This window comes from Colius striatus, chromosome 24, assembly GCF_028858725.1.
Source record: "Colius striatus isolate bColStr4 chromosome 24, bColStr4.1.hap1, whole genome shotgun sequence".
Taxonomy (NCBI): domain Eukaryota; kingdom Metazoa; phylum Chordata; class Aves; order Coliiformes; family Coliidae; genus Colius; species Colius striatus.
Genome location: NC_084782.1, coordinates 2,002,316 through 2,025,547, shown reverse-complemented (window position 1 = coordinate 2,025,547; position 23,232 = coordinate 2,002,316). Strand labels below are relative to the sequence as shown.

General features: G+C 57.2%; 2 protein-coding genes, 1 long non-coding RNA gene and 1 other non-coding gene across 8 annotated transcripts in view; all 4 read left to right on the top strand.

Annotated features, from left to right (window-relative positions):
* Window positions 1-10,284, top strand: part of PHACTR4 (phosphatase and actin regulator 4) — a 68,251-nt gene extending 57,967 nt beyond the window's left edge. For all 4 annotated transcript variants that reach the window (XM_062014362.1, XM_062014363.1, XM_062014364.1 and 1 more), the window contains 8 exons: window positions 2,479-3,061; window positions 4,416-4,636; window positions 5,067-5,217; window positions 5,844-5,899; window positions 6,742-6,803; window positions 7,627-7,764; window positions 8,344-8,420; window positions 8,852-10,284. In XM_062014362.1, the coding sequence (XP_061870346.1) occupies window positions 2,479-3,061; window positions 4,416-4,636; window positions 5,067-5,217; window positions 5,844-5,899; window positions 6,742-6,803; window positions 7,627-7,764; window positions 8,344-8,420; window positions 8,852-8,867 (1,304 nt within the window). In that variant the 3' untranslated portion in view covers window positions 8,868-10,284. The remainder of the gene's footprint in view (window positions 1-2,478; window positions 3,062-4,415; window positions 4,637-5,066; window positions 5,218-5,843; window positions 5,900-6,741; window positions 6,804-7,626; window positions 7,765-8,343; window positions 8,421-8,851) is intronic.
* A 249-nt stretch (window positions 10,285-10,533) lies between these two features.
* Window positions 10,534-12,726, top strand: LOC133627717 (uncharacterized). Its single transcript, XR_009820353.1, has 4 exons — window positions 10,534-10,567; window positions 10,737-10,804; window positions 11,209-11,251; window positions 12,086-12,726. It is a non-coding gene; the product is annotated as an uncharacterized LOC133627717 (long non-coding RNA).
* LOC133627748 (small nucleolar RNA SNORA73 family) lies at window positions 10,886-11,093 on the top strand. Its single transcript, XR_009820374.1, has one exon. It is a non-coding gene; the product is annotated as a small nucleolar RNA SNORA73 family (small nucleolar RNA).
* A 1,713-nt stretch (window positions 12,727-14,439) lies between the features above and the next one.
* Window positions 14,440-20,865, top strand: RCC1 (regulator of chromosome condensation 1). 2 transcript variants are annotated; one of them, XM_062014400.1, is made up of 10 exons: window positions 14,440-14,469; window positions 15,057-15,137; window positions 15,255-15,442; window positions 16,255-16,434; window positions 16,736-16,832; window positions 17,356-17,478; window positions 17,644-17,799; window positions 18,099-18,218; window positions 18,931-19,083; window positions 19,592-20,865. In XM_062014400.1, exons 2-10 carry the CDS (start codon window positions 15,068-15,070, stop codon window positions 19,765-19,767), a joined length of 1,263 nt encoding a protein of 420 aa, XP_061870384.1. In that variant the 5' UTR covers window positions 14,440-14,469; window positions 15,057-15,067; the 3' UTR covers window positions 19,768-20,865. The 2 variants fall into 2 exon arrangements, with proteins under 2 accessions (XP_061870384.1, XP_061870385.1); XM_062014401.1 differs by lacking the exon at window positions 14,440-14,469 and adding an exon at window positions 14,870-14,940.
* The last annotated feature ends 2,367 nt before the right edge of the window (window positions 20,866-23,232 follow it).

Sequence of the window (23,232 nt, the reverse complement as noted above, 5' to 3'; positions counted from 1 at the left end):
CTTTCAGCACAGACTGCATCTCCCTTCTGCTGGGGGCTTCTCCTTGCTGCAGCAGGTTTTGCAAGTGACCTTGGTATGGTGTTAAACACTCCTGTGTGCCAGAGCAGCTTGTTTAGCCTGAGCACTCCATGAAATGCTTTCTTGTTTTCTTTAAGCTGCTTGCACATATCAGCCCTGGCATTTGAAATGCCCCAGCACTAATTGCAGGAGGTACTTGTGGAACAAAACATGTGTGCTGAAGACAGCAGCCTGTGGAACACGAGTTCAGCCTCTCCCCAGCAACACAGGGCTGGGCTGGGTGCACCCCTGACTGCAGGGGAGGGAAGGAGAGCAACCAGCCCCTCTTTTGTCTCCTGGATGAGAATGCAGATTCAGAGAGAGACATTGCAGCTCTCTGCAGGGCCATGGAGCTGTAACTGCAGCATGTGTGTGGTTGTTGCTGTGTGAGCCATGGTTTTGTGGCTGTGGATAACCAGCAGCAGTGGAATTGGCTTCCTGAGCTCCCCACAGGTCTTTGGGGCAATGCTGTGGCTTAGGCACAGGGGTGCTTTTCTGCTGCAATTCCAGCTAAAGCAGGGGAGGACTGTTGTGTGTAGATTGTCCCTTTGTTCCCTCCTGAGGATGGTCCCTTGGGTTCATTCTCTGAGCAGTTCTGATGTGTCTGATGCAGCAGCTGAAAATAAGGCTCAGGAAACACTTGCTTTGGGGGACTGGGAATTTAATCATCAAGCAGAACAAACAGGGTTTGCTCTGGGGCTGCTGACAGGTTTAGGAGCCACAGTTGCTGTAGCCTGTACTAAAGCCCTTCACAAGAGGTTCTGCAAGTTGGGGCACTGAGTTTATGGCATCAAAGGGAGATGGACTGGCTGGGGGGCACGGCCAGAGCAGCACACAGCCCTTTTCTGTCTCTTCCTTTTGTCAGCTATTTGTTCCCTTTCAGAATCTATTGTTACCCAAAGGTAATTGGAGCCTGATGGTGCTGGGCTTTGAGCAGCACAGTGGAGATACTGCAGTCCCTCTGGGCTGGAGTGGATGGGAGCTGAGGGTTTTGCACAATCTGGCCTTTAATCTACAAGGGGAAAGTCTGAAAATGCTAAACATCCCAAAAATGCACCCACCTCTCTGCAGTTATGCAGCCTTATCTGCTGAAACACTCCCTGCTCCCAGCACCCTCCCTGGTGTCTGGCACCGTGGGTCCCTCTGGGACTGTCACCTGCTCCAGGCAAAACCTGCAGGAACTCTGATCCTCTCTGGGTGGGCAAAACCTTTCACAGCCCAAGAAGCCATCCATAGATGAATGCTAAAGGCTCCAAGCTCCCAAAGCAAGGGCAATCTTCACTGGTACACCTTCTTGCCTAGGAATCAAGGGCTGGTTTGGGCCCCTGCTGCTGGTGTTTTCTGTGGGCTGACACACTCTCCATTTGTCCCCCATCACACAGCAGATAAACTTTACCTGGGCTCAAGCTCTTAGGTGTTTTTTGGAAGTGTTGCTAGTTATTTTGTAGTTGCAGAGTAGTGCATGTGGGGCTAAAGGAAGGGAGTGCAGAGCAGAACCTGGAATAGCCTGGAGCCACTGGCAGCAAGGTGGGGTTGGGCAGGCTCTGGTGGGTGAGGGGAGATGGAGGGAGCACGTTGCTGCTGGCACTTCTGCTGACTTCTGCCTTCGAGTGAGACTTCCCAGAAAGCTTTTTAATGTGCAATGGGAGCTATTAAGACAACTGGAGTCTGGGGTATCTCTGATTCCTTCACAAACTGGTGCTGTAAATACAGGCCTGAAGTGCCCTACATAGCTGGCTGCCCTGGCTGAGCAGCGTGCTGAGCCGGGTGAGCTCCATCTGCTGTCACTCGAGGGCTGCTGCTGTTTCTCTCTCCAAAAAGCAGCAAGATGCACAGACCTCTCCCAGCCTGCTGCTTTCTGGCTGCTCTCCCAAGTGGTACCTTTGCTGCAAGAAGGACAAACTAGGGGCTTGCAACCTGGTTATGTCTGGTACCATCTACCAGAAAATTCATAGAATCACAGAATTGATTTGGTTGTTAAAGCCCTTGATTCTGCTGCAGTCCCAGCCCTCCCCTCACCCTGCCCAGCCCAGCACTGACCCACAGCCCTCAGCACCTCAGCTCCACGGCTTTGGGATCCCTCCAGGGCTGGGCACTGCCCCAGCTCCCTGGGCAGCCTGGCACAGGGGCTGACACCCCTCTCAGGGAAACAGTTCTGCCTCAGCTCCAATCTCAGCCTCCCCTGGGGAAGCTTTGAGCCCCTTTCCTCTTGTCCTGTCACTTGTGACTCAGGAGACCATCCCCCAGCTCCCTGCAGCCTGCTGTGAGGGAGTTGCAGAGTGCTCCTGTCTGCCCTCAGCCTCCTCCAGGAATGGCTTGGCCCAGGGCTTGGAGTGCTTTGCCGTGCTTGTTCCCTACCACTGAAGGATACCTCCAGAAAGCCTTGTTAAATATAATGGCTTTTGTGTTTTCTATTTGCAGCTGAACTTTCTCAAGCAATGACCAGTGGTACAGCATTGTCCAAGCCCTCCCCTCCTCTCCCCCCGAAGAGAGGCCTCGTGCCCACCAGCACACCCGAGGCCGCCGTCGCTTCCAAGCCGCCGAGCGAGAGGCCGGTGGCAGCCGCCCGCCCCACCCCAGCTCACCCCCCACCCTCCCCATCGCCCCCACTGCCCACCCACATCCCCCCCGAGCCCCCACGCATGCCCCTGCCCACCCACACCCCTGCCTTGGACCCTCCACGCTCCCTGGACCTCCCCAAAGAGACTCTTCCTCCTCCTCCTCCTCCTCCTCCTCCTCCCCCTGAAGACTTCAGGCCCTCGGAGGCGTCCAGGCGGGGGGCAGAGCAGGGCTTTGGGGAGCCTCCGGCGCTGCCTCGCCTGCCCCAGCTGCCCCTGCACATCCGCATCCAGCAGGCCCTGGCCAGCCCCCTGCCTGCCACCCCCCCTGCCGAGGGCTCCCACAGGGCTCACTCCCTGCTCTTTGAGAGCGATGGCTTTGGAGAAGACAGTGGCACCCTGGGCAGGACGAGGTCCCTGCCTGTCACCATCGAGATGCTGAAAGTGTGAGTATCCCCTGCATGTGTGCAGTAGGGCCTCGTGCAGTGCTGTGGTTCTGGGCTGTGTGGTAGTGCTGGCTGCTTTGTTGGTTTCTCTGTGGGCAGCTTGTTTACTGTGAGGTTGATCACAGAATCTCAAGGGTTGGAAAGGACCTGGAAAGCTCATCCAGTGCAACCCCCTGCCAGAGCAGCACCACCTAGAGCAGGGCACACAGGGACTCATCCAGCTGGGTTGGAATGTCTCCAGAGAAGGAGCCTCCACAGCCCATCTGGGCAGCCCCTGCCAGTGCTCCCTCACCTCAACAGGGAACAAATTCTGCCTTGTGTTGCTTTGGAACCTCTTCTGTTCCAGCTTGTGCCTGTTGCCCCTTGTCCTGTCACTGGCCATCACTGAGCACAGCCTGGCTCCAGCCTCCTCACACCCACCCTTGATGGATTTGTAACCATGAGTGAGGTCACCCCTCAGTCTCTTCTCCAAGCTACAGAGCCCCAGCTCCCTCAGCCTTTCATCACAAGGGAGATGCTCCACTCCCTTAATTGTGAGGGAGCTCTGGCCCAGGCTGCCCAGGGAGGGTGTTCAGGCTCCTCTGGAGGTTTCCAAACACACCTGGACATGTTCCTGTGTGACCTGATCTAGGTGGGACCTGCTTTGGCAGGGATTTGGACTAGATGATCTCTAAAGGTCCCTCCCAGCCCCCGTGATTCTGTGATTTCTAGGCAACAGCCTAGAAACCATTTTGCCTGTTTGCTGAATCTGTGTTTCAGCCTCATGGTGGGGCTGGTGCATCGTCCCTGTGAAATTAACCCTGGTTTGGGGGATTTTCTTGCTCACAAAGGGAAATTGGTTCCAGGCTGCAAACATGGGCTGGTGCCAGGAATCCAGGCCTGGTTTGTCTTTAACAGCACCAAGACAAAACAAGGTCCTGGGTTTCATCCATTTGTGACCTTCCTTTACCTTTCATCTTGCAAAACAATTGGGAGAAAGACTCTCTTGTGTTCCATAATCACAGAATCATTACTGTTAGAGAAGACCTTTAAGATGGAGTCCAACCACTAACCTCACACTGCCAGGCCCATCACTAAACCAAACCCTATGCCATTATACCAGAGTTCCACCCATTACAAGGGAATTGAATCTGCAAGTCTCAAAGCAGGAGGGTGAGAGGGGCTGTTTGGTTCTGCAAGAACCTGCCTCTGACCTTTCCTCTGCCAGAGCTGCCTGTGCTTTGGAGAGAAGGGGTGGTGCAGGAATAGGGTGGCTCTTGCACCTCTAGTTCCTGGGCTACCCATAGCCCTGAGGGTCTTGGGAGCATTCCCCTGTGACATGTGTTAGGAGGTGTAATAATGTGCTTCTCGTTAGTCCAGACGATGAGGAAGAGGAAGAAGATGAGCAGGAAGAGGAGCAGAATCCAGGCCCTCGTGTGTATATTGGAGATGTGCCATCTGTCACAGTCATCCCCAAACTGGTGCCCCAGGTCCTGCCAGAGGAGCAGGAAGGAGACGAAGGGATGAGCGACTCTGACTCGGAGGGGCCCATCCTGTACAAAGATGACGAGGATGAGGAAGATGAAAGCCATAACAGTAAGGCTTTGACATTGCAGCTGGCTTTTTTTTCCCTCTGTTGAGCTTGTGCCTGGCTGTGTTGAGACCTGGATCAAAGAGCTGCTTCACACAGTGCTTCAAAGCAGCTGCTTTGTGGTTTCATGCTGTACCAAATGTCCCCTGCCTCGCTTTTTCAAAGGCTCTACAGCCAAACCTGTATGCTCATCTGCTCAGATACCCCCTCCAGTTGCAGATGGCTCCTGCAGCAGCTTGTGCTGTGCCAGCCCTTCAGGTGGGATGGCTTTGGGTGACTGTGGGGACAGGGGGCAGGAAGGTTAACTGTTGTTGTAGTGACCAGCCCAGGAACTTTAAGGCTGAGTTTGGGAAGGAGAGGAAGAGAGAGCACAAGTTCCCAGAGCACGTGGCTCCTGTCACCTTCAGTCACATCCCATGTCCTTTCTCCCCCCAGGCACACTGGCCAACAGAGTGAAGAGGAAAGACACACTGGCTATGAAGCTGGGGAACACAACCACAGCACAGGAGGAGAAGATTGTGTTCCCTCGGAAGAGCAAGGAGGAGTGGAACGAGATCCGGCAGCAGATTGGGACGACGCTGATCAGGTGCAGAGAGGGGAGGGGGAGGGTGTGGGTGCAGAGCAGCTTTGAGCTGTTGGCACAACCTGTGAGGGGACTGGAGAAAGCTGTTGTCTCCTCTGAGCAGCCTGTGCTGGAATGGGATAGGTGGTTGGGCACTGCTGTTGGGTCAGGGCTGGGAGGATGAGTGTGGCTTTTACTCCGTGGTTACCAAAGTTGGAAGTTCCTTGTGGAGCTGAGCAATATCCCATGTTCCCAGGGGGTAAATGGACTTGGAGGGGGAAATCTTGAGGACTACAGAAACCTTAGTGCTGTCAAATATGGATGGCATATAAAGATGTGGATGGATGCAGGCTGAGGTGGTGGATTAACTGGAGGCTGCTGATGGGCCAGGACTCTGCTGTCTGCTTGAGCTCCGTGCAAAGTTGCTTCTGGGCTTTGGAGAGGCTGCAGCAGCTTTCCCAGCCTGTGCCTGGGAGTGAGCAGCTGTTTGAGTGGAGCAGAGCACCAAAGGAGGCTGCAGTCACCTCCAAGGTGAATGAGGGGTGTGGAGAAGGCTTCCTAGCATGCTTGAGACCAAGCAGTTGCATTCACCACCCCCTGCTGCTGAGTGACCAGGTAAAACCTTACACCCTTGTCACACTCTTCTTTAGGCGACTGAGTCAGAGACCCACAGCAGAAGAACTGGAGCAGAGGAACATCCTCCAACGTGAGTAGTGCTTCTCCAGCGGGCTCTGGTGATGTATGCCTTCAGCATCTCAGCCTGGGTGTACCTAGAATCCACCTGAAGTGTAGTGATGGACAACTGTGCTCATATGGCTGTAGTAAAGCAGTTCCATTACTTCTCCCCCCCCAGTATTTTGTTCCCATGCAAAAGCAGCTCTGGATAGAAGACTGTAGCAGTGGTACCAAGCAATAGAGCTCAGAGCATTGTTACAGAAAGGTTACCTGTCCCCTCTGACACCTCAGGGAACAGGCTGTGGGCTGGTTAAGGCTCTGGAGTCACAGACCTAAAGGTGTTTCCATTTGGGCTGGACTTTTCTTTGTGATCCAGACATTACAGCATTGTCCTGCCTGATCCAAAAAGCAGCAGCTTATTGCCCAGTCAGTGGTGTGTTTCTCTTGGCCATACCTTCCTCTGCAAAAGCTTAAATAAACATCTGGAGGAAAGGGAAATGTCAGCTCAGGAAGTTTCCATTTTAAAATATTTATCTGTGCTGTTACTCTCTAAACTCGTGGTTCCACAGCTTTGGGGAGGAGCAATCTGCAAACACACACAGGGCTGGAGAGACTGACTCAGCCATGCTGGTAAAGGCCCTCAGTGCCCCTGGCAGTCAGGGGGAGCCTTGGTGAGTGAGGGGGTGGTGAGTTGGACCGTGCTCTCTGCCTGGCAGCAGCTCAGACACGCCACGCTGAGCTTTCAGATAGGCACATAACCCAATACACCTCCATGCTCTCCTTTGTTCAAGCACAGAAAGCATTTCTTCAAAGCCTGTGATGCTCACAGGAAAATAATGTTTGGTGTCTTTTCCTTTTCTCTCCTCTTGGCAGCCAAGAACGAAGCCGACCGTCAGGCTGAGAAGCGGGAGATCAAACGCCGGCTCACCAGAAAGGTACCACAGCCCCCGTGCTGGGAGCCCCATCTGGCCCTGCTGCCAGGGGCTCTGGCACACCACGGGCAACTTGCTAGGGGTGAAGTCACAGGGCTGTTGTGTAAAGTGTCCCCAGTGCCCTCTGGCTGTGGAACAGCCCTTGGCACCGCCATCACCTTTGTCAGCGATATATCTGAGCTGGCGGTGAGCGTAACAAGACTGATGAGAGCTACATTTGGCAGCTGGCACTTGAAAGGCTGATGCTGGCCTGGCTCTGTTCATACAGTACTTCAGTGGCCACGACTTTCACACCAGGCTCCCCAAAATCCCTTCCTAAAGTCACAGCAGCATGGGAGAAGCTGAGCAGAGCAATGGCTGCTTTTAGCCTTTACATCCCACTTACTGGTGGTTGTTACTCGGGGCTGGGGAAAGCTTCCTAAGGGCTTGCAGGTGTGAGGTGGGAGCAGGGAATGGGCTCACGTGGTTTAGGGGTTTCACACAGGGCTCACCCCTGGAATGGCTACAGGGCTACCAAGATGCTGAGGGGACTGTCTGAAAGGCGGCAGGACCTGGGGCTGTTCAGCCTGGAGAAGACTGAGCTCAGGGGAACCTTACCAATGCTGACTCTAAGGGGTGGGTGTCAGAAGGATGGGGTCAGTCTTTGTTGTGTGGTGGCCAGTGCCAGGCCAAGGGGTAACAAGCACTAGCTGGAACACAAAAAGTTCCACTGGAACAGGAGGAGGGACCTGAGGAACTGGGTTTAGTTTTGGTTGGGATGCTTAGTCCTGAACTGCTTTGTGGACAAGGCATAAATGTAACTGTCTTTGTTCTTGCTGCTGTTCAGCTTAGCCAAAGGCCTACAGTGGCAGAGCTGCAGGCCAGGAAGATCCTGAGGTTTAATGAATATGTGGAAGTAACAGATGCTCAAGACTATGACCGGCGAGCAGATAAGCCATGGACAAAGCTAACACCAGCAGACAAGGTACCAGGGAGTGTCCTGTCCTGGGGTGGGCAGGGGACACAGATCAGGGTCTCCCACACAAAAGAGCTTGAGCTGAGGAGATCTGCAGCCCTAGGCAAGAAGCTGCCACGGAAGCCATTTCTTCTTGTCTTCCCTGGCCACTTATGGGTTCTGCCCAGCCCTTGCTGAGGAGGCAGATTAAACTCAGCCCAGTGTGAACGGACTGGGAAAGCTGGGGTGGCTGCTGAGCTCCTTGCCAAGAAGGCCAGTGGCACCCTGAGGGGCTTGAAGGAGGAGTGTGTGGCCAGCAGGTCAAGGGAGGTTCTCTTCCCCCTCTCCTCTGCCCTGCTGAGGCCTCATCTGGAGTCCTGTGTCCAGTTCTGGGCTCCTCAGCTTGAGAGACAGGGAACTGCTGGGATTCAGTCGTGCCTGTCAAAACCACTCTGAACTCTTTGCCACTGAAATGTGGCACAGATCAGCCCTGAGCAGTTGGAGATACAGCACCTTCTTCCCCTATCTGAGCTCACTTGAGATGGGAGGCAGGGTCATATGTGTATGCCTTGGCAGGAGATGACAAAGGATCTCTCCCTCTTTGTGCAGGCTGCTATCCGGAAGGAGCTGAATGAGTTTAAGAGCTGTGAAATGGAAGTCCATGAGGACAGCAAGCAGTTCACAAGGTGAGTGAGAACAGGTTACTCAGTCTTGATGGGAGGGTAGAGCTGAAGGACAAAACATTAAAGCCTTAGGAAAAGGACCTGTAGAGCAAGTCCTTTCTGTCTCTTTCTGCTGCTGGAGGAGCAGCAGATGGGAAGGTGATGGTTCTTCCTTAACAGCCAGAGCAGAGGCCAGAGACACAAACCACTTCAGCAGTTAGCTCGGATGGTGTTGATGGCCCAAGTGACTCTTTGCCCCCCCCAGGCAGTTGCCCGGTGTGTCTAAGATGAGGGTTTGCAGGGCATTAGAGCTCTCTAAGGCAAAGGCAAGATTGTTCAGAGGGCTGAAAGTTCAGAGAGGAGTCAGTTTACTCCTTTTGGCCATCTGTAGTGCCTCAGTCACTGTTTAACCCAAGTCCCAAGGATGACACTCGGATTTTTCACTTGCCTTCCAGGTACCATCGACCGTAACCTTCCAAGAAGGGAGCAAGAGACCCAAGAGGACTTGGAAGTTCTCTGCATCCCTCTCCTAGCAATACACTGAGGGTGGAACCTTGGCTCTTCCAAGATTTGCCTTCAAAAACATATCCAGAGAAAAAAGGGCTTTTGGCCAGGGAAGGGGAATCCTGTCTGAATGTAGCATTTCACTGGAACAAACACGTCTCGAGTGCCATCAGGCTGGAACTGAACACTATACCTCGCGTGGCTCAGCAATAACGCCTCCTCAACCTTCCCCAGCTCCCCCTCAGCCCTGGACAGGCCCAGTTCTCAGCTGTACATCCCCCTGTTGGGGATGAAACTCCTTCCTTTCCTCCTCCTTCCCCAAGAAGATAAGGAGAGGAAAAAAAACCAAGGCAGCTCTGCTGTTGGAAAGCTGAGGAATGGAGAGTGGATGTGCTAGGAAGCACGTGTGTATATTAGCTGTGTACAGAGACCCCTGTGCAGATGCTGACCTGGCAGATAACTGACATGTGACTCATCATTTTTTTTTGGGGGGGGGAGGGTTTGCTTGCATCTGTCACGTCTTTTAATGTCCTCGAATCACTACTGACCAACGGTTTGTTGTCCTGGAAGGGAATTGTGTAGATATTAACAAATGCTGCATCTTTTTGTAAAAAAAAAGAGAAAGAAGAGAAAAAGAACCCCCAACCCCCCAAGTGTGTAAAACATTCCCTCCCTCCCTGTGCTGTTAACAGAGCTGGAGCTATCTAGGCTTGTTTTAACAAACTGCAGAACCAGGAACGATGACTGTTGCCTTTCTAAAACACTTTTACCTTCGGGGGAGCTGTGAGAGTGGTTGATTCATTTTATATTGGGGCTTCCCCTCAGCTGTGGTTTGGTTTAATTCTCCCAAATCCGGGTGAGAATTGCCTTTTCTTGGTTGTTTTTAACAGCTCAACCTACTGGAAACTTGATCAATTCACTGTGTGGATGGAAAAGAAGGGAAGAAGAGGTTTTAAAAGTGACCTTAAAAACATTCTTTCTCTTCTTGGGAGTGATCTCAGATTCGTTCTTCCTGACTCTAGTCTTGGCCACTGCTGTATGGTGCACAAACCTTTAACCCGTGTGTGGAAGGGCACAAACCTTTAACCCGTGTGGGTCCTGTGGACCGCAGGAGGGGCAGGGAAGGGAGAGGACGTTGCTGTGCCCCCAACCCTGGCTCCTTTATGGTTCAGGGTCGATCCTGGCTGTACCACGGTGCCCTCCCTGCAGTGCCAACCCCGCAGCCACGTCCTGCCCAGCGCTGAGGGGGAGGATGAGTCCCCTCACAGCTTCCCCCGTGTACAGCGCCCCCGTAGCCTCAGTGCGTGTGTTGTCCATCACTTTCCTCAGCAACAGATTTTAATTATTGAATAAAAGTATTTTAGGATGTGTTTTTTTAAAAAAACGCTGGATTTGTGGCCGTGTTTTAACGCCTCAGGGGCCGGGATGGGCTGCGATGGGCTTGGGGGGGGGTGGTTGGGGCCTGTGTGGCGCCGCCATGACACCCCCTCAGCGCCTTTTCCCGCCTTCCGCACGCACCGCCCTTTCCCGCCCTTCCTCGCGCGTGCCGCTGACCCCGCCTCTCCTTGCGCGCATGCGCGCTCTGGCCCCGCCCCCTCCGGCGCTATAAATAGCGCCGCGCGGGGCGCTCCGGTCTCTTTCTCCGCGGGCAGCGGCGGCGGCGCAAGGTCTGTATCGGCTCCTTCCCTCGCGATGTTTTCCCCTCTCCCCTTTCCTCTCTTCTCCCCCTTCTCCCTTGTTCCTTTCTCGTCCTTCCGGCGCGGCTCCGCGTGCTGCTGCAGGGCTCCGCTGACCCATCGCTGGAGTCTCACCGTGTGTCATTTTCCCCGCTAACAGGAGCCTGCCCCGAGCTGCCCCGGACCCGCGCGGCTGCTCCGAGCGCTTACTCCATCCCCTCGCCCGACGTGAGTCCGAGCCGCGTGTGGCGCGGGGGGGACGGGGCGCGCCTGGGCTCAGGGGTGAAGGTGGTTCGGGGGCTTCTCAACCCAACGAGGGCATCCGGAGAAGTTGCTCTCTCCAGGCTCTGCCCGTGTGGCGCAAGGGAGCGTAGGCCCTTCGGGGCCCATGACGTAGAGTCCCATTCCACGACGTTGGAGATCAAGCCGGGCCCTCCGGTCTGCAGCCTGCATATTCCTACTGCTTCTCTGAGCCCTTGGGCAGTGTCAGAGGAGATAAACCATGCAGGAAACAGCTCTGCCATGCCGCATGGCCTCGGGGGCGGGGGGAACACGGGGGGCGACACGTGTCAGCGTGAACAAAGGACAGAATTGAGCAATAACTTACAGTACCTTTTCTTTATCATTTCCAGTTCCAAACGTGAAGAGATCAAGATGAGCAAAGTGCTGAGTAAGGTAATATATTTCACACTATATATCACAGTAATGACATGATAACGGTTTAGTGCGATAATACTGTACGTGGTTATAGGCTTCTCGTGGGTAGTTTGTCCTTTACACAAGCTTGAGCTGCTCTCAAGCGGCTTAAAAAAAGCTTAGAGCTTTAAATTTTCCCCTGAGAGGGATGTCAGCCCCTGTGCCAGGCTGCCCAGGGAGCTGGGGGAGTGCCCAGCCCTGGAGGGATCCCAAAGCCGTGGTGCTGAGGGCTGTGGGTCAGTGCTGGACTGGGCAGGGTGAGGGCAGGGCTGGGACTGCAGCAGCTTCAAGGGCTTTGCCAAGCAGAATGACTCAGTGATTATATTTAAACGCTGGTGCAGACTTTCCAGGCAGCACTGAAGGCAAAAGCTTGGCTTGTATGTTATCTACCTTCTGAGATTTTGTTGTGCTTCAAATAAATGAGGAAGAAAGCTGATTACTAAGTTTTCTTAAAGTCTGGGGGAAAAGTCCTTGCAGTGGGAGTAAATGATGTTTGATTAGCTTGAGGCCTTACTGGTGTGGAAAGTGGGCAAAGGAGGAAAATACATAGTACAAAGCAAAGGGCCCTGGTTTAGACCCTTGTAATCACTTATTTGTTTGTATTAAATTAATCCAGAGCACTTTTTACCCCCCTGTGAAGTGGAAAGTGTTAATGTTGGGAGTGGAGTGCTGGGAGCAGACACGTGGTGAGCACGTGTCAGCCTCCATTAGGGCTGGGAACATGTGGCTGGACTTTTCCCTGAGCATCCTGTAGCTCATGGCTCATCTGCTGCTTGCCAAGAAATAACCTTCAATTACCTATTTTTTTTGCAGGCACCAGTGACTGAGATGCCAAAAACTTAAAACAGAAGCCTTGCTCTAGTGGGTGAGTATACTGAGAGGTCTGTAGAGATGATGAGGTTCAGTTCATGCAGAATGTGTTACCCAGATGTAGCCACAGAGAAAAGCGAGCTGGGAGCAGAAGATGCTGTAAATTGGTGGCACATTATTATGTGCTCACACTGGGGGCTGCCTCATGGCAGAGGGAAAGGCTACTGCCTGGTGGGTTGTGGGTTGCTGGAGGCTGTGGGGCAGGGCCTGGGAATGAGGCTGCAGGAGTGAGCAGTGTATGGGGAAAGCAGGGCCAGGGGGTTGTGGGGTCTGGATGCACACAGGGGATGGAGGGTCAGAATCAGGAGTCTGGGTGCCCACCAGGAAGGGTTGGGGTGCTCTCAAAGGGTGAGAGAAATGAGGAAAACACGTGCTCTGGTGTGGATTCATCAACTGGCCTGTGGATCACCAACCCCATGGGGTTTGACTGCAGCATGGCAAGGACATCCATGGGAAAAAATACTAGAGAGGATTGGCTTGTGGGATGTAGGGAGGAGTAGTGACCTGTGCATCTGCAACTTGATATGGGGCCTCTCAAGGATTGATTAATGGATTGTAAAGTTGTATCTGACTGCAGTAAGAAACAATAAACTTTTGCTTCCTTTGCTTGGTGTGTGGTTCTTTTTGAGTTATCCCTTGGTCAGGCCTGGACTAATAAGAGGTGGGATTTCTATCTCCTGTGCAGCAGGTCTGCTGCAGCCCTTTGCTCCTAAAACCTGATGAAACTGACCCCCAGCTCTTTGCAGCCTCCTGTCAGGGGGTATCAGAGAGTGCTCCTGTCTGCCCTCAGCCCTCCCCCAGCCCCCTTGTGCTCCAGCCCCTTCCTGGCTCTGGCCACGCTGCAGCCCCTCAGTGTCCCTGTGGCAGTGAGGGGCCCAGCACAGGGGACAATCCCTGCCCTGCTCCTGCTGCCACCCCACTGCTGGTTCCAGCCAGGATGCCCTTGGCCTTTTTGCTCCCCTGGGCACGCTGCTGGCTCCTGTTCAGAACACGGTCTGCTTCAGACTTACACCCAACCCCCTGCCCCACACACACACAGTGTAGAGACCGTGTGTATCAGCTTTTTGCTGTGACACAACCACCCCCAAGCAGGTGGATCGGGTAAAGTTTTGCATCAAATATGTCCGGACAGCTGTGGTGCCAGTCATCCTTTGTCTTGGCTCTCTCCCCGCCCCCGGCAGTTTCTCTCCCTGTGGCAAACACCCGTTTGTTGCTGACGCTTTTGCCTGAGCACTGACCCTGTCACTACGGGGGCCGTGGGGATCGCTGTCCTGCCCGCACTGCTGGTACTGCCCCGCACAGTCTGCTCTGCCTGTGCTTCCTTTCCTGTCTGTGCCCACCCGTACTGCACAGCCCTACACTGCCCCGTCCTGCCCACACTGCCCCGCACTGTTCTATCCTCCCCGCACTCTGCCCTGCCCGCACAGCTGTGTCTGTATCCCCGCATTGCCCTGCTCGCACGGCTGTATCCCGTATCCCCGCTCTGTTGTGCCCTCACTGCTCTATCCCCGCACAGCTCTATCTCTATCCCCGCACAGCTGTATCTGTATCCCTGCACAGCTCTATCCCCGCACAGCTCTATCTGCATCCCCGCACAGCTCTGTCCCTGCACAGCTCTATCTGTATCCCCGCACAGCTGTATCTGTATCCCCGCACAGCTCTATCCCTGCACAGCTCTATCCCTGCACAGCTGTATCTCTATCCCCGCACAGCTCTATCCCCGCACAGCTCTATCTGTATCCCCGCACAGCTCTATCTCTATCCCAGCACAGCTCTATCCCCGCACAGCTCTATCTGCATCCCCGCACAGCTCTATCCCCGCACAGCTCTATCCCCGCACAGCTCTATCTGCATCCCCGCACAGCTCTGTCCCCGCACAGCTCTATCTGTATCCCCGCACAGCTCTATCTGCATCCCCGGACAGCTCTATCCCCGCACAGCTCTGTCCCCGCACAGCTCTATCTGTGTCCCCGCACAGCTCTATCCCCGCACAGCTGTATCTCTATCCCCGCACAGCTCTATCTGTATCCCCGCACAGCTCTATCCCCGCACAGCTGTAGCTCTATCCCCGCACAGCTCTATCCCCGCACAGCTCTATCTCTATCCCCCGCACAGCTCTATCCCCGCACAGCTGTAGCTCTATCCCCGCACAGCTCTATCCCCGCACAGCTCTATCTCTATCCCCCGCACAGCTCTATCCCATCTGTATCCCCGCACTGTCCCGCGCAGTGTGGCGGGTGCCGCCGCGGGCCGGCAGGGGGCGCAGCGCGGCGCGGCGCATGCGCAGTGCGGCGGCGGCCGGAGCGGCGGCGGCGGCGGGGCGCGGGGTGAGCGCGCGCGGGGCGCGGGGCCGGGCTCGGGGCGCAGCGGCGGCGCGCGGCGGGTCACGGCACCGGGAGTCCCGCAGTGCCCCCGCGGCCGCTCTCGGGGCCTCCCGTCCGTCCGTGCCCGTGTCCCCGCCGAGCGGCAGCCGGCGGCAGCAAAGGCCGCGGCGGGCCGCGGGGCCACGTGGGGCGGGGGGCGGCGCGGGGAATTCAAACGGCGGGAAGGGCTCGGCGGGGGGCGCGGGACGCCGCGGGACCGCCGCGGGCTGGGGGGTACCGGGGAGGCTGCGGGGGGCTCCTCACCCCCCGCACCCCGCGGGGACGGCGCTGCGGCCCGGCCTGTGGCCTTGGCCGGCTCCCGCAGAGGGGAGGCCGCGGGGAAAACGCAGCAGCGGGGAGAAAGCGGCTTAGAGCGCAAAGCAAACGCCGAGCCGCGTTTTTGCGGAGCAGCGGCAGAGATCGGTGCACAAATCGGTGCGTGGCCCGGTCACGGGGTCCTCGGGGGATGGTAAAGCCGAGGGAGGAGGGGAAACCCCAACCAAGCTGCAGCCCCCCCGGGACACCCCCATGACACAGCCTTTGGTGTTCAGGTCGAGGCACTATGCCAGGGAAACGCACGGTGAAGAGGAGCCCGGCGCCAGATGAGTCTCCTGGGACCAAGAAGATTAAAGGCAAGACAAAAAAATAAACCCCAGAGGTTTTCCCTCCCTTGTTGCTGGGAAGCAGCTGGGACAAAAGGGCTGTTCCCCTGTGCTCTGGGGGGGTTTTATCTCCCTTGTGCCCCACAGTCTGTCACCCGTCACACCGGACACAGCCCGGGCTGGTGCTGACGCTGGGGCAGGGGGACGTCGGGCAGCTGGGGCTGGGAGAGGACGTGGTGGAGAGGAAGAAGCCGGCCCTGGTGGCCCTGCCAGAGCTGATGGTGCAGGCGGAGGCTGGAGGGATGCACACGGTGTGCCTGAGCCAGACAGGGAAGGTGAGTGCAGAGAGGAGGGGGCAGCACTTGAGGGGGTCGGGGGGCTGAGCTGTGCTATCGCCAAGGCAGGGATTGTCCCCCGTGCTGGGCCCTGGGGAGGCTGCAGCTCCAGGGCTGTGCTCAGTGCTGGGCCCCTCACTCACTGCCACAGGGACACTGAGGGGCTGCAGCGTGGCCAGAGCCGGGCACAGAGCTGGGGAAGGGGCTGAGGGAATGGGGGTGTTGAGCCTGGAGAAGAGGAGGCTGAGGGCAGCCAGCAGCACTCTCTGACACTCCCTGACAGGAGGCTGCAGGGAGATGGGGGTCAGTGTCTGCTCCTAAATGACAGGACCAGAGGAAAGGGACTGGAGTTTCCCCAGGGGAGATTGAGGTTGGAGCTGAGGCAGAACTGTTTCCCTGAGAGGGGTGTCAGCCCCTGTGCCAGGCTGCCCAGGGAGCTGGGGCAGTGCCCAGCCCTGGAGGGATCCCAAAGCCGTGGTGCTGAGGGCTGTGGGTTAATGGTGGGCTGGGCAGGGTGAGGGGAGGGCTGGGACTGCAGCAGCTTCAAGGGATTCTCCATCCAAAACAATTCTCTGATTCCCTTCAAGCTCTGGGACTTGTCCTGGATCTGGGACTGAATTGGGGCCTGCTCTGCCCTGACATGTAGCTCACCCCTGACTCTGGAGATGATCATGGTCTGCATGCCACAGACCACAACATTTCAAGAGGTTCAAAGGGATATTTCAGGCTGGTGGGTCTCTGTCCTCAGGCTTCACACTCAGCCTGCCCCTCCTCTGGGTCTCACCCTGACCAGCTCATTCTCTTGTCTCCAGATCTACACCTTTGGCTGCAATGATGAAGGTGCCCTGGGACGTGACACCTCAGCAGAAGGGTCAGAGATGACACCAGGGCTGGTGGAGCTGCAGGAGAAGGTGGTGCAGGTGTCTGCTGGGGACAGTCACACGGCTGCACTCACAGAGGATGGACGAGTCTTTGCCTGGGGCTCCTTCCGGGTACGTTGGCTCCTTGGACACTGGGAACTGCTGATGGTTACTGCCTCTGCCAGGGCAGGTTTAGATTGGAGCTGAGGCAGAGCTATTTCCCTTAGAGGGGTGTCAGCCCCTGTGCCAGGCTGCCCAGGGAGGTGGGGGAGTGCCCAGCCCTGGAGGGATCCCAAAGCTGAGGTGCTGAGGGCCAGGGGTTAGTGCTGGGCTGGGCAGGGTGAGGGGAAGGCTGGGACTGCAGCAGCTTCAAGGGCTTTGCCAACCCGAACAGTTCTGTGACCCACATGCCCCCATCTGTCTCTCCTCTCAGGATAACAACGGGGTGATTGGGTTGCTGGAGCCCATGAAGACCAGCTCTGTCCCTGTGCTGCTCCAGCTCAGCGCACCCATCGTTAAAATCGTCTCAGGTGAGCAATGTCCTGGGGGTGTGAGCTCAGGGGCTGCCCAGGGCTGTTGCAACTCTTGGCAGGAGGTTGAAGGTCTAGGAGGTACATGTCCTTTTCCCTCTTGGCTGCTCCCAACCAGATACAGGCTGTGCTTTTGAGAGAACAGGCCATGTGTCTCTTCCAGCCCCAACAATGTCGTTAATATTTGACCCAGTGTGGGGCACAATGCCCTGACCACAACCCCACAGGGTCAGAGCTGAGGCAACTGAGCAGAGCAGCCAGGGAACTTATCCAGGAGAGGCTGAGGGCAGCCTGTGCCCCTAAACCTTCCCAGAGAAACTTGTTTGAGTTTCCAGTTGGGGAACTAGGATCAAGAAGAGGGAGATCCCAGGGATTTAAGTTGTGCCAGAAGCTGGTGTTAAGGTGCACTAAACCCCACTGAATTGTAGCAAGCTGGGGCCATCTGGGGTTGTACATGTGAGATCTCAGTCCCTGTTGTCTTCCTGGAGCCTGACTCCTGCTTCTTTCCTCTCCCTCCTGCCAGGGAACGACCATTTGGTGATGCTGACAGTGGAGGGTGACCTGCTGACGTGTGGCTGTGGCGAGCAGGGCCAGCTGGGCAGAGTGCCAGAGCTCTTTGCCAACCGAGGAGGGAGGAAAGGGCTGGGTGAGTTGCTTTGAGGGAGGGTGGCACCTGCAACAGAGCAAAAGGGACCCCTGGATGTCCCTTCCCCTGCTGCTCAGGAGCTGCTGTGTTCAATCCCTTCCCTGGGGTCAGTGGGCAGGGTGTGAATGCTCAGTGCTGGTGTGACGCTGTGTTTCATGCCTGCAGCCCGTCTGCTCATCCCCCAGCGCGTCCCCGTCAGAGGCAAAGGCAGCAGAGGCAAAATACGCTTCCAGGACGCCTTCTGTGGGGCTTATTTCACCTTTGCTGTCACCCACGAGGGACATGTCTACGGCTTTGGCCTCTCCAACTACCACCAGCTGGGTGAGCTGAGCCTCAGCCCTCCACAGCCCTTGCCCTGGGCTGCTGGGGGGATGCTGCTGGGCACCCTGGATCCTGAACACCGAGGGTCTGCTGGAAACTGGGGGCTGGGAGTGGGACACCCTGTGCACATCCCAGCCCCTGCAGCTGGTGGCTTTGAGGAGTTGGAATGTTGGGGTTTGGGGGTGCTGTGGGTGAGTGGTGGGGTGGGCACAGGGTGGGTGGCTCAGGGCTGGTGCCTGGCCTGGGCTGCCCGTGCCCACGGAGCTGATGTGCCTGGGTTTGTGCGTCCCACCCTGCAGGGACCCAGGGCACAGAGCCCTGCTTCTCCCCACAGAACCTGAGCTGCTTCAAGAACTCCACCAAGTCCTGGGTCGGGTTCTCGGGTGGGCAGCACCACACAGTGTGTGTGGACTCGGAAGGTGAGTGCTGGGGGGGGCACAGAGTGGGACAGGGGGGCTCCCACAGCCCTTGGAGGCAGAGAATCATTTCAGCTCCCACCGCCCAGTGCAACACTAACTGTCCATGGCCCTCAGCTTCACAGCTTTGGGATCCCTCCAGGGCTGGGCACTCCCCCAGCTCCCTGGGCAGCCTGGCACAGGGGCTGACACTCCTCTCAGGGAAACAGTTCTGCCTCAGCTCCAACCTCAACCTCCCCTGGGGCAACTCCAGCCCCTTTCCTTCTGTACTGTCATTTAGGAGCAGGGACTGACCCTCACCTCCCTGCAGCCTCGTGTCAGAGAGTGCTGCTGTCTGCCCTCAGCCTCCTCTTCTCCAGGCTCAACACCCCCATTCCCTCAGCCCCTCCCCAGCACCCTTGTGCTCCAGCCCCTATTCCTGGCTGGGGAGGTGCTGAGGGATGGTGTCCAGGGCAAGAAGGGTGCTGTGAATTTGCAGCAAAGGGCACAAGTGGAACAGGAACCTGGAGTCAGTTGTGAGCTCTGCTCTTACAGACACAGTGTCCCCACCCTGATGATTTTGGGGAGCTCAAGGGTTACTCTTCGCCCCCTGCCCCTTCTGTTTGGGACTGAGGCTGTGCTGTAGAGAGATGTTGCTCCTCCAGGAGTCAGTCCATGGGGAGAGGGCTCTGGCTGTGCTGCTTCCCCCCAGGTGACCTCATGTGTTGTGCCCCAGGTAAAGCCTACAGCCTGGGCCGGGCCGAGTATGGGCGCCTGGGCCTGGGGCCGGGTGCGCAGGAGCAGAGCTGCCCCAGCCTCATCCCGGAGCTGCCCCACGTCTCCTCCGTCGCCTGTGGGGCCTCGGTGGGCTACGCCGTCAGCACTGATGGTGAGTCGTGTGCCAGGGCCCTCCCTGGGCTCACAATGCCATCCTGGGTACCCCCCCCCGCCAGTCATCCTGCTGCTCAGCACCCCTGGCTTGGGACTGGAGGCCCTGCGGGGTGGATGAACCGCCCATCCTGGGGGCAGCTGGGCAGCAGATGCACAACTGTGTTTGTGGGCCCTTGGCAGTGAGGTTGGGAATGAGGTGGTGACCAGGAGGGGTGGTTGGCCTGGCTGGTCCCTTCCCCTCCACCCCACAAGCTGCTGCTGCGAGGCCTGTGGTGTGCAGCACGGTGAAGGAGGGTTTGCAGCAGGCTGATGGCTTTGGTTTGCTCCCTGAGGGGCAAAACGCTGCTTTGGCTGCCTGATGAGACACTTGGAGCTGCTCCAGCTCCCCTTGCCCATGTGTCTGGCACCCCTCCCTCATCCCCCATGCTTCAGACAACCTTCAGCTCCCCAATCCCCTTCCCACCCCTATCCTTCAGCCCAAAACCTCACCATCACCTCCTGTGCAGGACGAGCCTTTGCCTGGGGCATGGGCACCAACTACCAGCTGGGCACAGGGGAGGAGGAGGACGTGTGGAGCCCCGTGGAGATGACGGGGAAGCAGCTGGAGAAGCGGGCGGTGCTGAGCGTGTCGAGCGGCGGCCAGCACACCGTGCTGCTGGTCAGGGACAGGGAGCAGAGCTGATGAAGTGACAGCATCCCTCACACCCCCCTCCCCACCTCACACCCACGTGGGGCAACTGGTTTCTAGCTCTGGGCTCCTGCTGACAGCGAGGGGAAGGGCTGGAGGCTCCCAGGGCTGGGTGGTGTGGCTGGAGAAGGGCTCTGCAGGGACGCTCCTGTGTCTGTCTTCCCATGGGGCCTGGTGCTCTGTCAGCTCCTTTGGCTCAGCTTTGGTCTTAAACTGATCTCAGTGCTGTGGCTGGATGGATTTTCAGCTGCTTGGTGTAATATTTCTTGGCCTGCAAAGCTGAGGGCCTCATTCTTCACAAAACAGTTGGAGCATCAAGTTGTCTGAGGTCCCCACGTTCCCTGTCTCTGGGTGCTGCTCTGTCCCCTTAAACCTAAACATCTTCCACACTCTCCAGCTTGGATTTCTCTGCTGCCACCCCTCAAACCTCTCAGGACTTGTTTGGGGTGAGAGCTGAGTCCAGCAGAAACGCTCCCAGGGAGCTCCTTCCTCTGGCAGCCACCTCCTGCAGCACACAGAGCTGTGGCAGGAGCTGCTGCCTCCCACTCCCCCCCTCAGTGGATCAGAGCCCGAATCCCCTGGGGCCTGGGGAGCAGCTTCCCCCACTCCTGCCCCCAGCACCCTTCTCAGTGCTGCTTTGTGCAGTCCCAGCTACTCCCTGTTCCCCATCACCTTCAGAAACCCAACCAAATCCACCTCAGACACAGACTGATGATTTCATTCTTTGCTGAGGAAGGAGCTCTCTCTGCTGTTAGAGCCTTACTGAGAAGGCAGAACCAAAGCCCGGCTCTGCATCCCACCCCTCCAAGCCCATGGGATTCCCTCCTGCTGCCCACTCTCCCCTCTCCTTCTCTCTCTGTGCCACCTCCCAGGTTCCTGGGCTGAGAAGGGGGTCTGAGGGGTTTAAATTTTATATGTTAAGTTATAGCAATAGGGGAGGGGGGAGGGGACAGGAGGGGGCTGAGACTTGCCCAGTGGCTCAGAACAGGTCGATTTTTTTTAAGAGAAAACGTTATTTTGGTTGATTCATTGAGGAAGAGAGGAAAAAATTATTGTTATCTTTTAATGTTTGGAATAAACAGTTTTTATAAAGCCTGGGTTGTGCTGTGGTTTGGGGGAGGGGGCAGCTCTGCTCCCATGGGCTCACAGCTGTGGGTGGCAGGGCCAGGAAAGGCCCCTCCTGCCCCTTCTCTCCATCACCCCTGAGCTTTGGCACCTGCAGCCAAGGGAGAGAACCCCGGGGCTGATACACAAGAGTCATTTTGGTTGTTAAACCCCTGAAGCTGCTGCAGTCCCAGCCCTGCTCTCACCCTGCCCAGCCCAGCACTGATCCCTCGCCCTCAGCACCTCAGCTCCAGGGCTTTGGGATCCCTCCAGGGCTGGGCACTGCCCCAGCTCCCTGGGCAGCCTGGCACAGGGGCTGACACCCCTCTCAGGGAAACAGTTCTGCCTCAGCTCCAACCTCAACCTCCCCTGGGGCGACTCCAGCCCCATTCCTGTGTCACCAGCCCCCCCAGGCCCTTTCCCTCCAGCAGTTCCCAGCCCCAGCCTGGAGTGGTGCCTGGGCTTGCTGCAGCCCAAGGGCCAGACCCAGCCCTTGGCCTGGTTAAACCTCATCCCACTGCCCTCAGGGCACAGCTCCAGCCTGTCCAAGCCCTCTGCAGCCCCCTCCTGCCCTCACACCGGCCTCTGCTCCCTCCCGGTCGGTGTCACCTGCCAGCCGACGCTGCCCTCGCTCCCTTCACGTCCCTCAGCGATGGGGACGGGCCGAGCACCCCCTAAGCTCCCTGCCCTCCTCAGGGGGCTGCTGCGGCGTGCGTGGCCCCCGAGGCCAGTGTGTGTGCGGAGGGCCCGGGTGCGGCTGCGGGCCGGGGCCGCGGGGTGGCAGCAGCGGCAGCGCCGGGGCCTGGGCTGGGCGCGGGGAGCGGCCGGGCCCCGCGGGACCACGACGCCTGACGGGTTTGGGCCTCCAGAGACAGAGCTGAGCCCACGGCCCCGGCTGGGAACCCGCGGCGGCTCCGGCAGAGGCATCCAGGCGCGGCTGCGAGCTCCTCGGAGCCAAATGCCGTGTCCTGGGGTGACCCGGGGCCTGGCTCAGCGTGGAATGCCCGAGTGGGGGGGCTGGAAGGGCCCTGCAGAGCTCATCCAGCCCAACCCCTGGTACAGCAGCTTCCCCTGGCTCAGGGGCACAGGAACGTGTCCAGCTGGGGTTGGAAACCTCCTGAGAAGGAGCCTCCACACCCTCCCTGGGCAGCCTGGGCCAGGGCTCCCTCACCTCAGCACCAAAGGACTTGCTCCTCCTGTGCCAGTGGCATTTCCCATGTTCCAGCCTGTGCCTGTTCCCCCTTGTCCTGTCACTGGCCACCACACAACAAACTGTCACCTCATCTTCCTGACACCCACCCTTTAGGTGCTGATCAGTGTTGCTGAGGTGCCCCTGAGCTCAGGCTTCTCTTCCCCAGGCTGAACAGCCCCAGGGCTGCAGCCTTTCCTCCTCACACACATGTTCCAGCCCCTCAGCACCTTGGGAGCCTTGGATAAGCCCCTGCATGAGCCACCATGCAGCAGGACGTTGGGGACAGGGTGAGACAGGGCCGTGGGGTGCTGGACAAGGGGCAGAATGGGGACCCAGCTGGGGGATGGTCCCAATAAAGCCCCTGGAATGACCCTGAACAGCCCCAGGGCTGCAGCCTTTCCTCCTCACACACATGTTCCATCCCCTCAGCATCTCAGTGGCCCTGTCAATTAAGCCTTATCAATTAAGCACTCTCAATGAACTTGGGAGGGAGCTGGTTCCTTAAAGAGCCTCAGGTTTGGGGCAGGATGGATGCTGCCAGGCCTCAATGAAGTTCCCTCTTCAATCTCCTGCACCTAGGCACAAAAAGCTTCTTTTACTCTCAAAAAGAACAGGATCATTCCCTTCCAGCCCTTGTGGAGGGACTGTTCCTGCTCCTAGTAGAGACTGTGTTGGTGTTTTCAAGAAGAGAGGGAGAAACAAGGGCTGGAGAGAACAATGGGATTTCAAACATTCAGAGCTGATGAATCAGCTGCCATTGTCTTGGGAGCCAGAAACGACACGTCTGTGGGAAGCTGCTGGAAGTGGGGGGAAGGATGAGGGGGAAAACTGATTGAGGAAAGGGAAATGTCTCATTAACGAGGCTTTGTGAGGGCAGAGCGAGGTGGTGGCGTTTAGGGGGGGTGAGGGAGGGATTTGGGTGCTGTCCAGGTCAGGTCTTGATGCAGCTTTTCCACCTCTGGTCTAACCGGAGCCTTTCCCACTATCGGGGTCTCCGGTCCCACACTCCCACTCCCCATCTGGTGCTATTCAAAGCTTGTAAAAAGGGCTTTTAATTTCCAGACAAAAGATGGGAACGTGGGATTTGGGGCTTTTAGCATCCGCGGAGGATGAGCTCTGGTGTTGTGAGGCTCTTTTGTCTCCGGAATAAAAGCAGTCGGTGT

What these genes read in the sequence shown, in the direction of transcription:
- RCC1 (XM_062014400.1), top strand. Translation starts at nt 15,068, where the DNA reads ATGCCAGGGAAACGCACGGTGAAGAGGAGCCCGGCGCCAGATGAGTCT. An exon ending in GCCTGAGCCAGACAGGGAAG is followed by an intron (nt 15,443 to 16,254) that starts GTGAGTGCAGAG and finishes TCTTGTCTCCAG; the next exon opens with ATCTACACCTTTGGCTGCAA. An exon ending in CTACGCCGTCAGCACTGATG is followed by an intron (nt 19,084 to 19,591) that starts GTGAGTCGTGTG and finishes CCTCCTGTGCAG; the next exon opens with GACGAGCCTTTGCCTGGGGC.